The sequence below is a fragment of the Schistocerca nitens genome, chromosome 3, assembly GCF_023898315.1.
Source record: "Schistocerca nitens isolate TAMUIC-IGC-003100 chromosome 3, iqSchNite1.1, whole genome shotgun sequence".
Lineage (NCBI taxonomy): Eukaryota > Metazoa > Arthropoda > Insecta > Orthoptera > Acrididae > Schistocerca > Schistocerca nitens.
In genome coordinates this window covers 211,033,243-211,050,056 of record NC_064616.1, presented here as the reverse complement: position 1 = coordinate 211,050,056, position 16,814 = coordinate 211,033,243, and the positions used below count along the sequence as shown (strand labels likewise).

General features: G+C 39.1%; 1 protein-coding gene across 8 annotated transcripts in view; it reads right to left on the bottom strand.

Moving 5' to 3' along the window:
- The window catches only part of LOC126248162 (inositol hexakisphosphate and diphosphoinositol-pentakisphosphate kinase), a 585,218-nt gene that overhangs the window by 95,614 nt on the left and 472,790 nt on the right, over window positions 1-16,814 (bottom strand). For 6 of the 8 annotated variants that reach the window (XM_049948910.1, XM_049948911.1, XM_049948916.1 and 3 more), the window contains exons 23-25: window positions 15,104-15,285; window positions 4,032-4,376; window positions 530-736 (exon numbers count right to left, since the gene is read on the bottom strand). In XM_049948910.1, coding sequence (XP_049804867.1) covers window positions 530-736; window positions 4,032-4,376; window positions 15,104-15,285 — 734 coding nt within the window. The remainder of the gene's footprint in view (window positions 1-529; window positions 737-4,031; window positions 4,377-15,103; window positions 15,286-16,814) is intronic. The other 2 variants (XM_049948915.1, XM_049948914.1) reach the window with 2 other exon arrangements.

The following is a 16,814-nucleotide window of genomic DNA, read 5'->3' as shown; positions in this document are numbered from 1 at the left end:
TGTCTATGAACATCAATGAAGCAGGCTGTTGTTTATTATGAAACTATTTATGTTTCCAAACACATGCCTCACAAACACTGCTCATTTGCGATTTCATGCCAGATGGTATACTTATTCTCAATCATCGATTCCTTATCTCAAAATACTTGGTTTAGAATTCTCTGCCATCCATTTAATATTGTGCCAAAATATTATGATAACCTATGTCAGGCATATAAAGGCATTTCAGCCATGGCTATTTGTAAGACACTCTCCTGGAAAAACTAAATCAATGGGTACATTTTTATGCAATGTAACTAACGCATAACAAACCAATTCCAAAGGAGTATTAATTTAATGACTCAATATATTTATTTCAATTCTACTCACTGATATTTATACCATAGCCAAGATTCTACATATTGCCATCAAATGTTCAAATGATGAGCACTCAACTCACCAATTTCAATGAACTATGCACCACAAATTATTTGTTTAAAATCTGTGGACTATATACTAACTACAGGTCTTAAATGGAAGCATTACTTACTACTACTTGGAGACTGCAATGGCAAGTGATGAAGAACCAGGGACGAATGTGGTGTAGATGGAAAATTTGGAGGCGAAGATGATGGTGAGCGAAACAGAGCTGCAGATGTAACAGTCTCTAGGAAACAATCCAGTTGTTTCAGTGACAGAGCATTGTGTAAAGTCTCTAGAGGCCGTATGGGGGGCACTCCACCACACCCTTCAATTGCTGAAAATAAATAAATAATAATAATAATAGCAAATATTGTCTTACATAATTTATTTCCTGAAAATCAATACTGCCAAACCAATAGTTATCAACAATAACATGTGGACTGTCATTAACGTTCTCATAATACTGATTTTGTGAATTTCATATCAAATTACTTTTTGTTTGAAAATCTACCTTATTTCATTTCTCAGTAAGCATATTTGCAATTAATTTCCAACCAATGAATAAATGCAAACACACCTCTCTGGTTTGCCACAGGATAACATGATGCACATTTAACAATATTTCATTGATATAACTATCTGACAATTTCAGGTCAGTTGCCTCTTACAGCAGTGGCAACAACGACAACCACCAGTTGAAGATACCAAACAGTTGTACCAATGAAATATTATGGGATTTGCACGTTACCCGGCTGCAAACCTGAGAAGTGCATTTGAAACAGATCCATAGGGAAAGCCTGAAAAGTAACAATGAATAAATAAATAAAAGAAATATTTCTGCATCAAGTGCTTGAGAACAGTTAAAATAATCATTATTTTACAGTGTTCCCTCTTCACATTCCTCATTATGCAAGAGTCAGATCGTGTGTTCTCATATTACTCTCACTAATAAGACCATGCAGTGACTGCTGCTCTTCAGTGATCACTGTCTTCTACCTCCCCATACAAAGATTGTAGCTCTCCAAACTCTCACTTTAATTCCTATCATATCACAACCAGAACTGTAGCTCCCACTGTTTTCTATTCTTATGACACCTGTGTCCCAGAAGATTGTCTTTTTTTACAAAGTTTATATATAGAAAATAATAACTGTAAACAGCATTCCGGTTTCTTGCGTTTCTTGGGGCCTATAATAATATACTTTTCCTCAGTGCAAAAGAAAAATGATTTTTGTTTGATTCTCATTAATGTAACCTTAGTTAGAGCATTGCATATCTGCCTATAAATTACTGCTCATCTTTCCTTTTTATGAAGACTGCTAAATGTTCAATATTGAAGATACAATACACAATCATTAAGTGAAAAAATAAATTACGAGATTGATTTACATTTAAGCCATTAAGTTACATTTGATTAAGTACTTTTAGGACGTGATAACTTTGTGACTACACCAAAACAGGCAGGTACATTAAAACAAAAGTATCATTCAAAAATTAATAAAAATAGACAAACACTGACAGAAAAACAGAACTGGTCATCATCAGAGAAATGTGCAACATATATTTACAAACTTCCTTTCATAGTTTCACTTTTGAATTCTCCTATCACACTCCATTTATCATCTTGAGATGTATGTATGCAGTATGTAAAAATTAAAAAGATCTATCACTTTTGGTCACATTCAATGGAATAAATTTGTACACACATAGCAACACTACTGCCTATGTGATCTTTCCAATATTCAATTTATTCTTCCTTCTTTATGTAGCTGTTACCATCTTAAAAATGTGCAACATTTGCACAAATTTACCTATGAACCAGAAAAACACAGTAGTTTGATCACATTTTTTTTTTAATAGAACTGAGTTCTTATACTGGATGGCAAATGTTTGTAACATCAAAGTGTGCCCGAGTAAAATGTGGCCCAACCAGATTGTTCCGTACAGGAAGGTATTGTCACTGAACAGTTGTAGAGAAAATCTGATTGCCTGACAATGAAACTCCACTTGGTAAAATGAAAGACAGTTATGCTTAAATGTGGATAAATGCAACATAATGCATATAACAAAGATAAATAACCCCACAGGGTCCAAATACGAGAGTAGTACTTAACTTACAGAGCCAGTACCATTGTTTAACTATTTATGGGTAATACTTAGAAACAATATGAAATGGAATGTAAATATAAAATAAGTAATAGAGAAGTGCATGAAAGATTTCTTTGTTGGATAATTTTGAGAAAATGCATTACATCTGCAAAGAAAACTGCATAAAAGATTCTAACACACCCAATTATACACCACTGTTTAGTTTTCTTGTCTAGCAAGTATGACAGCAGACACTACATTAATTCAGATGTGGGGTGTGCTAGGATCACAGCAGTTCAGCATAGCACATAGAAAACTTTTAACATGGATGTTCAAGGAACTTACATGGGCATCTTTGGAAGAAAGGAGGCATTATTTTCACTGAAAGTAACTTTATTTGAGGAAAACTGCTGTGTACATCGTACACACCACATAGGGGTCATGAGAATAAGGTAAAGAGGGATTTAGGTACTTTTTTTAGGAATATAGTGAGTCATCGCCCCCCCACCCCACCCCACCCAGTATACAACTGGAATAGAACAGAAAACCGTCTCAAACATTAACAGTCCAGTGCTTCAAGAGTATTTGTAGGACAACGCAGATGTGCTCATGATTCTGTAACATTATACTGCACAGCGAGAATACCAAAATTCTTTGTCACATTATAACATGCAACCACAAACATCACAATGTTTCACTAATGAACAGTATTATGGATGGCTTCACATACAGCTCTCCAGGTGTTTCAAAGGAAAATATAATCCAGTTCTCATTGCTAGGCAAAAGTAAAAATTCAACATACAGCCTTAACACTATTATGGTAACATCTTTTAATGATTATCTAAACCAGGAATAAAATGCTCTTCAGGTCTTGGATGATTCACAAAAATGAAATTTGTTTGTTCTAATGAAGTTTTCAACTGAAGGGTACATGACTGACTACAAACTATAACTGTAAGACTGAGAAGCAAATTGTCTTTCTGTCTATTGCATGTTATGGAAAGTAACCTTTAATGATGTCTGCAGACTGTTACAACTGTTTATAGCTTCATGATACACTAAATAAAATGAACATACGAAGCATTATACAAATTATGGTAGCATATTATGCCACACTGTGCTCCCGAAATTGATCAAGTGCTGTATCCTTCAAGTAATGACTTTCTCTCAGGTACAAAATGGTTTCAGAATTGTAAACAAAGCAACAGACAGACAATCTTTAAAAAACTCATACATTGATTAAATGTTTTCACAATTATATATTTTTTTCAATAACATGAACACAACAGTTTATAATTTTTTTCAATCTGCTACTATAACAAATGCGACCAATACAACGTCAGACAATGCTAAAATACAAAACCATCAATAAAATTTACACCTGCTAAAACACCAGCCAAGAATAATGTTTGGAAATGAAACAAGTCTTTTGACAACCTCTGAACTTGCACATATGTACTTGCGCATAACAAATTTTATTCATTTGCCCATAACACAGACAAAATTATTAATGAACTATTCAGTAGTGAAGCAGTGACTCACCAGAAACATTAGAAACAGTTGAAACTCGTAAATTGGGAGCACTAGATGACCCACTAATGACTGCAGTGCTGAAAAGGCTCCTTGTAGAAGCACCCACTTTCCTCTGCAGTTTAAATCCAGAACCTTCAACAGGGAATCCCAGCATCCTAAGATAACAGGTCTCTTTCTGTGCGTTGTGCCGCCATGATGCAATACGATCTGAAAAAGATGGTGTAGGGATTGTTTCTACAACAGGTGCGGGTTTAGGCATAAGGCTTGGGGATGACTTTGAACGCGATAAAGGCGATGGAAGTGTTAGGTAACAATGTTTTCCAAAATTTGTGAATTTTGCAGATGCTCTTTTGACTTACATGTTTAACAAAAAAGTAAGAGTTCCAGAAAAGAGTAGAGATGAAAACATAACAAAATGAGAGAGAATGGGAGTTAAGACATATAGGTACATGAGAAAATTGTGCATTATAAGTTTTATTTGAGTGAGAAACAAAAAATTATGAGAATGGGAATAAAGCAGAGTGAGACCATTAGTAATCAAAGGGCATTAAATTTTTTTATGAGGTTCAAAAATGTAAATCAACATAAATAAGGAAAATTAGTAGGGATGAAGACATTAATAGGGGAAAGGGAAACACACATGTTATGTTTAGAATTATATGAAAATTTGAAACAAAATCAGATTAAAAATACAAAGACTTCTGCACTTAATTCATGAAAGTCAAAAGAAGATAAAAACATTACTGAATCAATTACAGAGATATCTGAAATTTAGACCATAGGAAGATGACTAACTTAAATGATAAATGGCTATTGCTGCACAGAAACAATGGTAATACAAACAGTGACATACAACAAAACCCAGATTTTTACACCTCTTATTGAGGAATTGGAGTCTATTGAAAATGGAAAATGGAAGCTGATACTCGTCAAATTCATAAGCTGATTTGAACACAAATAACAGGCTTGAGAGTCAACAATTCACCAACAAATACTTGTTTGAAACATGAAGAGAGGAAATGTGAAAGGGGACACCTTTGGAAATGAGGAAGGTTCTTAAAGAAACAACACCCATGACGGACTCAGGATGATACCCACTGAATAAAGGTCACTGGAATGGAATCCTGTGCAATAGAGGAGACTATACAAAATAGGGAAATTTAAGACTGTCATCCTGGGCTACATTTCCTTAGTTAATTCTTTTTCTATTTACTCTTATGAAATATATCATCATCTGTGCAATCTACTGTTGGCCAGAGAGCCATTTTTCCAGATACCCAGCTTTCACAGTATTTAAATCAATACCTAAAAGTTGTTGCAACTGAATAGGAAGATACGGAATTTTCAACAGGTGGCTTTTGTAGTCTCTGGGTAGTGTCTTGTTTGAATCCCACATATAGGATGAGGCATTTTTTTCTTTTATATCCTTTTTACTTCAGTTTTTTGTTTTCTCCCAATTTAGTCATATATCTTCAATGTATCAAAAAGTATCTAAGCTATTTTTACTTTGACAAATAGTCACTGCAACCTCATACAGAGTGAAAAGTATGTGATCTTAACCATATTAACCACTGAGATGTAGATAATCTTCTTTTTCTTTTTAATTAAGGTTGTGTTTCTTTGATTCCAGAATAGTAGTTCTACATGTTTTGTGCTGCTCTTTATACATTCTCCATAAGTTATTACATTGTCAGTTAGTTCTTTGCTACTCAAAATCATTGTATACCTAAAAAAAATTCAAAAATTAGTAATGTAAAAACATTTAACTATTTAACAAATATCAAAAACTGAAGAACTTCGGCATATGTCCCATTGTGCCTGGTCGATGAAGACTGATTCTTATTCACCTGTAATTCATTTAAATACTCAGAACTATATGTGAAATAAGGGAAATGCAACCACTCACCTATAGCAGGTTGGTGCATGGAGCACAGAAATACACAACATAAAACATCATTCATGTTGTCTTTTGAGTTCTAGCTCTTTTTCAAGCACAAGTACACAAATTTGAACACACAACCACACAAACACCCACATGCCCACTCCAGGGGCCACTCGCCATGGCCAGGGGAGTGTGCGTTTGGGTGTCCATGTAGTTGTGTGTGTGAATGTGTGTACTATTGCCTGAAAAATATCTTTTGCTTGAAAGCTAGTATGAATGCTGTTTTCTGTTGTGCGTTTCTGTGCTCCACACATCAATCTCCTATAGGTGAGTGGTTGCCATTCCCTTATTTTACATATTGCTCAATCTGGGAATTTCCATTACTGTTAGAAATTCAAAACTGTAATCTACAAGTAATTATCTCATATTTCAGCAAACTACTGTAGTTCAACCCCCAAAAACCCTATTAAAAAAAATATATATAGACATTTTGCACCTGTGGCATACTACAACCCACACAAGTGAAATACAGCTCATTTTTGGTACTCCACTCTTTCAGAAACACACTACATATCCAATCTCTGTTTTGAAATAAAAATAAATAAATAGATAAATAAATAAATCCAATTACAAATGTAGTAATATTCTCAGACAAAGCACTACTGCAAGAATAATTTATGGATCTATCTCAACATGCCTGCTTCTCTGTATGATACAAAGTTACCAGAACACATAGTGTCAATGTATGTCCACCACATTTTGTCAAATGACCACCCCTCGTGCTTCCTCACTGCCTCCAATGATAACACTGTAGATAACTACACTAGTGGGAAGCTTCAATTTACTCACTGATTACTTTTTGGATCCACTAACTAGCTACACTCCACTTACACGAGTGCCCCCGCCATTTGCTCTGGTTGGACTACTTTTGTTCATCAGTTCCTACAGGGCTACCAGTGATAATCACAGGAAATGCACTACACATTGTTCCAACTTACTCAGTGGTTAACCGGACCCACTGAATTGCTCTAGTACAAATGCTTCTCTACAGACTGTACGGGCACAATATACACAATAGTCGACATAAATGACTGGTCCAGGACTATACTAGTACACAGCAGTATGATACAGGACATATGATGTAACAGAGATGAGATTATCCTACTTGTTCTTATGTCACTGCTGATGCCAATATTACTTATTTCTTTTCTGACATCTTTTCACTGGTAGTCCAAATATGATAGTTACAATAAATTACTGCATCCTTGTTCAAGCATTAATTCATTAAACTTTATTACTGGACTTAATAATTCAACAACTGTCAATGAAAACAGTAGGTTTCATACAAAAACATGTTATTTGCAAAAACATTCATGATTTACTATACATGCAAACCATGTGGATGTGAAAATTCAATGATGCTAAAACCTGTTTATTTTGAGATAAACATAGCTCATTTAAAATTCCTTATTTTCCACTTTTCAATAAACATTTCACTTGTTCCAGATACATAATTTTTCAAAAGTTAATTCATATTCAAAATTTTCCCGTTCTAGTATGTTCAAACCTTAAAACGTACGTCTTTCCTACACGTAGGTGTACAATTTTGTAGCCCTCATTTTTCAGTTTCCTAAGAAGTATACTTTCACTTAAACAACTTTCTAGTTTGTTAACTATTCAAATTATAAGATTTCACTTTTTCAAACTTTTTGGTGGATTTTGGGAATCCCTGTGCATCTTAAACTGCTCTCCCATTAAAGAGCAGTTTTGCCATTTTCTACTCATACAAGTCAGCATTTCAAACTTTCTTCATTGCCTATTGTACCCTTCTTTTTTTTAATTTTTCTGTCTTTTATGTTAATATCTAACATGGAACTGCGTAGCATTTTATCAATTCGTAATTTTACAAAATACACACATCTACAAATAGGCATCGTGCACAAAGCCTGAATCAGTTGTGGGCTAGCATTCAACCAGGTCAGACACTACGTTATATGTTTCATGCAGTCAGTCAGTAGCTAGCATTCATTATTCAAACAGCATATGATTCATGATGTAGATTTCAGACAGTCTGCATTTATGTAGTCAAAATGTCAACACCTATGTGACATTATGTTATTCAGTGTCCAGAAAGAAGATTGGTGAAGATGAGCATCCACAAGACATGAGGTGAGGTAATAGGTTGGTAATGTTACAATATGACACCTGTATCACAACTTGTATAATCATTATGCCTATTTAGCACATAACTACAAGCATGGGCACCCTGTAAATTCCAATTCTGGTTCAAACCTATATTAGAGTAGACGATATTTCAGCACAAACATCCATTATGTGTCAATCAGAATTAAGGAATACAAACAGCCTTGAAGTTTCTGAACCCAGAATGATAGTTCTCTGCACCCAAAACCCACCACAGTATAGCAGCCATCACACTAATGTTTACCCTGGGTTTAGATTATAGAAAGTAAACTAGAGTTTGAAAGACACTAAAGTGATTCCCAACCTAAAGATTCCATCAGTGCAACAATGAGCAAGACAAATTCACCACCGCCACCGCCACCACCACCACCACCACCACCACCACCACCACCACCACAAGTATTGCAGATCAATTTCTTGCATTGAAGGACATACTTGTCACACATCTATACATGCTTAATTTATTTTGATATACCCCGACACTGCCATTTCTTCCAAACTGAGTGTCCCTCCAAAAGGTAATCCACTGAAGACCTTTGATCCTTTGCTTCCAAACAACTCTGTAGCTGATAAACGTGTGCATTCAGTATCATTATATGTTTATTACTGTATTTGTGATCACAATTCTTTACTTGAAGCTTTTGGTCTTTCCTCTGCCTTCACTTACCATAAGCAAGTGAAATTGATGACTCTGTGTTTGTTTGCAAGTAAAAAACATGTGTCTTTACACTTTCCATCTATTAAAACTCTCCCATTTTATCTAAGATACCCACAGTTTTTTATTGCAATATGATGGCAGGCAGAGAGATGCAACATTTCCTTTTTCTTTTTATTGTGACACCTGGTCTACAAATTTCCCAAAACTTCACTCTCGTTCTTGTTTGTTATTACTCAAAGAAAGAACCTGCTAGTTGAAACTAAACATGCTATCAGTTATTCTGTTTCTCATATGTGGTTTAAAATGTGTTAAGTGTTTCTTCAACTTCTCCCAGTATAATCTATGGTGTAATAGTTGATGAGTGAATGGCCAGATGTCAGTATCCAACAGGTACAATATTTCAGCAAGTGACCACACTGCCATCATCAGATGCAATGACAAATTATTTACCTAGGAGCTGGAGCATGGTTTGTATCTCCTCCCAGCCTCACTCTGGAGGATGTGGACATGATCCCAACTGATCAGCAGTTCCCTTACCTCAATCTCAACAGATTCTTTAATGACATAATGACACAGTCCCACAAGTTTGATGTCTGTGTTGGGACCTTAGTGTGGGTGTAATGCACTTCATGTAATTTCAGTAGGCAATGTTCTGTGACTGCCAACTTGTTCCACTGTTGCAGTCTGGCATGCTGTTGGTGTACACGGCAACAATCTTCAACAGTACGCAATGTTTAACCTATATACACTCCTGGAAATGGAAAAAAGAACACATTGACACCGGTGTGTCAGACCCACCATACTTGCTCCGGACACTGCAAGAGGGCTGTACAAGCAATGATCACACGCACGGCACAGCGGACACACCAGGAACTGCGGTGTTGGCCGTCGAATGGCGCTAGCTGCGCAGCATTTGTGCACCGCCGCCGTCAGTGTCAGCCAGTTTGCCGTGGCATACGGAGCTCCATCGCAGTCTTTAACACTGGTAGCATGCCGCGACAGCGTGGACGTGAACCGTATGTGCAGTTGACGGACTTTGAGCGAGGGCGTATAGTGGGCATGCGGGAGGCCGGGTGGACATACCGCCAAATTGCTCAACACGTGGGGCGTGAGGTCTCCACAGTACATCGATGTTGTCGCCAGTGGTCGGCGGAAGGTGCACGTGCCCATCGACCTGGGACCGGACCGCAGCGACGCACGGATGCACGCCAAGACCGTAGGATCCTACGCAGTGCCGTAGGGGACCGCACCGCCACTTCCCAGCAAATTAGGGACACTGTTGCTCCTGGGGTATCGGCGAGGACCATTCGCAACCGTCTCCATGAAGCTGGGCTACGGTCCCGCACACCGTTAGGCCATCTTCCGCTCACGCCCCAACATCGTGCAGCCCGCCTCCAGTGGTGTCGCGACAGGCGTGAATGGAGGGACGAATGGAGACATGTCGTCTTCAGCGATGAGAGTCGCTTCTGCCTTGGTGCCAATGATGGTCGTATGCGTGTTTGGCGCCGTGCAGGTGAGTGCCACAATCAGGACTGCATACGACCAAGGCACACAGGGCCAACACCCGGCATCATGGTGTGGGGAGCGATCTCCTACACTGGCCGTACACCACTGGTGATCGTCGAGGGGACACTGAATAGTGCACGGTACATCCAAACCGTCATCGAACCCATCGTTCTACCATTCCTAGACCGGCAAGGGAACTTGCTGTTCCAACAGGACAATGCACGTCCGCATGTATCCCGTGCCACCCAACGTGCTCTAGAAGGTGTAAGTCAACTACCCTGGCCAGCAAGATCTCCGGATCTGTCCCCCATTGAGCATGTTTGGGACTGGATGAAGCGTCGTCTCACGCGGTCTGCACGTCCAGCATGAACGCTGGTCCAACTGAGGCGCCAGGTGGAAATGGCATGGCAAGCCGTTCCACAGGACTACATCCAGCATCTCTACGATCGTCTCCATGGAAGAATAGCAGCCTGCATTGCTGCGAAAGGTGGATATACACTGTACTAGTGCCGACATTGTGCATACTCTGTTGCCTGTGTCTATGTGCCTGTGGTTCTGTCAGTGTGATCATGTGATGTATCTGACCCCAGGAATGTGTCAATAAAGTTTCCCCTTCCTGGGACAATGAATTCACGGTGTTCTTATTTCAATTTCAAGGAGTGTATGTTTGCCACATTGGCAGGGGACCTGATAGACCTCAGACTTTTATAGTTCATGGTAGTCATTGGCACTACTAAGCAGTGCCTGTGTTTTATTTGGCAGATAGATGGCAGACAGTTTCACTTGATGTTTCCAAAGAATTCGATCTAGCTTTGCACATAAGGTGCCACAAAATGGAATATATTCAATGGCCGCATCCTTCTGAGGTTACTTTTTTGTTTCTATTGGTTGTACAGTTTGTGTAGGAGGTAGAGTTATCTGAATTTGCCACTCTGTGTAGCAGTTGTTGTGGAACACCATCCTCAGATGTTTAAGGATTTTAGTGAGGCTGTGAGTGCCATGTACCAATGTCTTGAGCATGCCATTCCTCTGCACCAGGTGGTGCCAGCTGACCACATGTAAGTATAGATCAGTGTGCATCTTCTTATGGTACATACTGCCACCCAATGTGCTGTCCACTGTTCTTTTTACCAGGACATCCAGAACGGGGATCACTACATCCACTCTGACTACCGTGGTAAAATGGATGTTCTGGTGTAGGGAATTGAGATGCATGAGGAAATAATTCATGCTTGTCTCTTCCGTGTGGCCACATAATGAAAGTGTCATCAATATATCTTACAGAACAGATAGTTTCCAATGGGTTGATTTCACACCCTTCCCCCTCAAAATGTTCCATATAAATGATGGCGACAACTGGTGAAAATGGGAGATCACTTTTTTGGCATCTTTTTCCTATTGGTTCGAAACTGATGCACTACCTATTAATGGGTATGAAGGGTTAGACATTGCAGACTGTTTTGAAGAGCTTGACTCTTGAGTGGAGTGAGTGATTGGCAACTCAGAAAAAAAAGGAGCAGTAGCTCTTTGGATCTGAAATGGCTCTCCAGTGCTGTCAGTGAGAGGAACAACGATTCTAGAACAGGATGTTGCTACAGCATCCCTTGCAACATTCCGAATAAGTCACTATGACGCAGACCTTGCTGTAAAAAAATACGTTATCAGTGACGTGTAAGTCTATGTTTATATACCTTACTCTTCTGAGTAGTTTTGTCAGCCTTGAAAAGTACAGAAAGCAAAGAAAGATCAGTCCTTTAGACCTTAGCACTAACACAGAGAAGACTTTCTCACCTCATATTTCTTCCCTCGATTTGAAAAGACAGCTTGCAAGAAGTTGCCATGTCAGCCCATTCAACACTTTACTGTGAGAGATGATGCTCTGCAGGGCGGAAGAGCTCTGCAGCTCACCTGGGACTGAGCAAGATACAAGAAACTGATTTACTACTCCCGACACAGGAGTCGCCCCACTCTTTGCTCTCTCACCTCAGACACCAATTCTGTTCCTGGCAGCTGTTCACCATTCTCTGCTATGGTAGCACTCACCACTCCTGACTTACTGATTCATCTCGCAATTCAACTTGCTTCTTTCTTGACTCGGCACTCTCTACTGGAGTTCACATTGCCCCAGATGTTGTTCATTACAATAATAATATGCGAGGTATGTCCACAAAATTCCAGCACTTTGTCCACAAAATTTTTCTACACTTACCCTTGTATTGTGCACAGTCTCCTTCGAAATACTCTCCTCCACAATTGATACGCTGCTCCCAATGCTGTTTCCCCTTCCAGAAGCAGTCTTGGTACGCCTCTTGCTGGACTGCACCAAGCACAAGCTGCAAATTTTCTTTTATCTCATCTATTGTTGCAAATCTTCAGCCTTTCAAGAGGGTTTTCAACTTTCAAAATAAAAAAAAGTCTGCAGGGGTCAGGTATGGAGAGTATGGAGGATGAGGCAGCACAGTGATTTCAGTTTCTGTGCAATAGTCACGCACCAACAGGGATTAATGTGCAGGTGCATTATCATGGTGCAAGAGCCATGAATTTTCTCACAATGTTTCAGGCCGTTTATTTTTCTCACATTTTCTTACAAGCATCACAACTCATCCCAATAGTACCATTGAGTAACAGTTTGTCCCTGTGGCACAAATTCATGATGAACTAATCCTTCAAAGTCAAAGAAAACTATCAGCATGGCTTTGACATTTGATCTGATCTGATGAGCTTTCTTTGGTCTTGAAGAACCTTACCGCGACCCATTGTGAAGATTGAACCTTAGTCTCAACATCATAACCATAGACCTACATTTCATCTTTAGTTATGATTCTCTTAAGGAACATCTCCTGCTCATTTGTGCGATATAAAAGGTCTTCACAGACTGAAAGGTGAAGGTCTTTCTGGTCTTGACTCGGGAGCTGTGGAATGAACTTGGTGGCAATACAATGCATTCCAAGATGCTGTGTCAGGATTTCATGACATGATCCAACTGAAATGTTAGATACTTCTATAATCTCTCAGACAGTCAATCTTGGATTGGTACACACAATTTCATTGATGTTCCTGACACAAGCATCCCTGTTAGAAGTCAAAGGGCATCGTGAATGAGGGTCATCTTTAACTTCTGTCTGGCCATTTTTAAACCGTGTGAACCATTCGTAACACCGAGTATGGCTTAAGCACTCATCGCTGTAGGTTTCCTGGATCATTTGGTGTGTTTCTGTAAAGGTTTTCTCAAGTTTCACGCAAAACTTAATGCAGATGCACTGGTCCTCTAACTCTGCCATCGCAAAATTCGCAAACTGTGCAAGCACGTTTTACTCAATACAGCACTGAACAATAACTAAGAGATATACAACAATGAAACTTCTGGCAGTTACACATTAGACACAGGTGTGTGCGGGGACGGCAACTGCATTTCATTCCAACACACCATTGGTGTGAAATTACAAATGTTCTGGAATTTTTTGAAGAGACCTCGTATGCGTGGTATCATGTGCTATTGGTACCACACCACACCAGCCCACGTCTAGAAGTTGATAGTGATCCATGTGACTGCACTGTCAATCTGTGGCCGGCTCCAAGAGACATTCTCTGCAGCCAGCTCCAGCTCCAAGAGACCTCCTCTGCGACCAGCTCCAGCTCCAAGAGACATATCCTCCTCAGCCTGCACGGCCAGTGTGAAGGACCCCGCACTGACCAGTCCTCACCCAGTCTAGTCTCACGGCTCTGTCAGTCAAGTCTAAGAACTATTATTCAGCCTCTGCAACTATTACAGATATCTGACTTGGCCCGTCTCGAGGACTCACATTGGATAATGATCTGCACTTGCTTTTATTCAAGTAGAAGTAGTTTATCGAACACTGTGTGGATCTCATTCTTTTGATTTTCTGTCACAGAACTCACTGAATCCTCATCATCCGTCAGCTGAACGACCACACATCTGACGACGAGGGCAAAAACTACATTTGGTTGCTACTCATTTCTACTCTCACCATACAAACAATTGTTGATGATATTTATTGTGTATTTCTTGCAGAATTGCATCCATTTGCTGTGCTTGCCTGCTTCTTTATCAGTGTGCATGTGTGTTACAGACCACTAGCTCTGCAACTGACTGTGTTTCTTGTGCTTTGCAGAGGCTGTTCTTTCTGGTGACTTTCATTCATACTTCCTTTCAGCACTGTTTAGTGGTTGTGCTATGTTTCTTGTTCCTGTGGAATGAACTCTGTGGCAATACAATGCTGTGTCAGGATTTCATGACATGATCCAACTGAAATGTTACAAACTTTGCCAGAAGATGAAGAGAATGACACTCATCGAAATGTCACAGCTACCCCAATGGAAAACCAAGATGATTTCATTATCCTGATTCTAGCTTGCAACAGGTTTTGGAATTAGCGGAACGTCGGGACTTGTACAATGGAAGAGCGGGTGATTTTGATTCTGCTCCTATTTCTGCAGTTCAGAGTAATGGTAAACAGTTTGCACCTTTCGTTTGCATGCTGTGGCATGCAGTGTGTCAGCCAGGGCAGCAATGTAAAAAGAACATGTCAAATGCTTTCTGGAAACCTAGAAATATGGAATCTGCCTGTCGGCCTTCATCCATAGTTCTCAGTATATCATGCATCATGCATATGAAATGTTTAAGTAAATTCTCTGAACTGACAGGAGGATATCTGTGCACAACTTACAGAAATACATGCATATTACGTCTATGAAACACAGTGTTGCTAATGGCACTCATGTACATGTACACACACACACACACACACACACACACACACACACACACACACACACACACACACACGAAACCTGGCATATATGAAATACTACCTGCACTTCTCTCTCTCCTCCTATTTTCATAGCTCTTTGAGCGGAATTCACCATCAGGACTTGGTGGTTCATCACCCCCATATGATGAGCTCCTGTTGCTCTGTTGGCCATAAACTTCACATGCCAGACGTAATGCCAACTCTGAAGCCTCAGTACTGCTGATTCCTTTTGCCAATGGTGACCTGCATCATTTATGAATTTTGAAAATACATAACTGCAGTCAACAGTAACCATCACTTAATTATTATTATTACTACTTTACACAGTGAAAATTCATCATAATGAATCATCTTCGACTGACTGAAGACACAATGGAAATAACCTCAATGGATAGTTTGTGGATGCATATGCATGTTCTTATTCAGGTAACAACAGTGCAATAACAAGTGCACGAGAAAATTGTATAACAAACATTGGCATAGTTATTAACAAAAAAGCATTTAACAGAGTAGGTTACTATGAGCTGTGCAGTGAGTTAATTACTACTCTCTCAAATGAAACAGAGCTAATACCAACTACTAGTGTACACATTTGCACACCTAGGCCACAAACTGATTATTGCAAAAGATGATACATGAGGGAAATCGTAAATTAATAAAATATGTAACAGGAGATGAAAAAACAGATTTTCTGCAGAAACTTTAACTCTTCACTCTGATACTATCAAGAGCAAAGAATCAGTCAAGACAAAGGCAGGGCGAGAAAGTACATGTTAGTGTAGAAAAACATCAAGAGTTCTGTGTGAGGTTTCAACTGGTTTTACTGAATACTCTCATTAAAAATAACAAGGTAAGTAGGTATAGAAAAGCTAAGTCTCTCTCTCTCTCTCTCTCTCTCTCTCTCTCTCTCTCTCTCTCTCACACACACACACACACACACACACACACACACACACAAACAGAAGGACAATATAGTAGTAAGATAAAATTAAGAAATCAAGCATTACACTTAAAACATAACCAGATACTTTGTATGGACATGGATCATAATCTTAACCTAGATAAATAGCAGTGACCCCTGGGAAAGCTAGAAGTGATGTGGGCATTTAACTAGCATGACAGTGCTAGATAACAGAAGGAAGTAACTGAGACAGCAAAAGACATGACTGATAACAAAAGCTGAGGGGGACGATACAGTTTTTTATAACGGGTATCCTTAACACCTTGTGAGATACACCAGATTAGTGATGATGTGAAAGAAGTACAGAAGAATTAAAAGGACGAAATTTGCTGGAAGTAATATATTTCTATCTGAAATTAAGTCTAATAAATACCAAGAAGCAAAATCCAAGTGCACGAGAGTCTCATTTACGAAATACATTCAATGTCAGATATACCAGATAAACCTGCCATTTGGGTACAGTGAGGTAAACGGGCAATTTTACATGAAAAACATGTAAACACCCATTCCTGTCAGAGTAAAACCCTTGCTGCCCCACTCCACCATTTAGCCACTTTCTCGAAGTCCTTCTTGTGAGCAGGAACCTGATTCTGGAATAACCTCCCACACTATATTAGAGAACTAAATAATGTCTCCTGCTTCAGAAGGGAGTTAATGACATTTCTACTGTAGCAACAATAACAATTACCATTGTCTTTGTATGCCCTTGTACATTCTTCTTTCCAACCATACCTTTCTCATTTCCAAGTATTCTTAGCTGGTGCAGTCTCCTTAAATTTCCTTTCCCCAGAACTCGCTATATCAAAAAGCA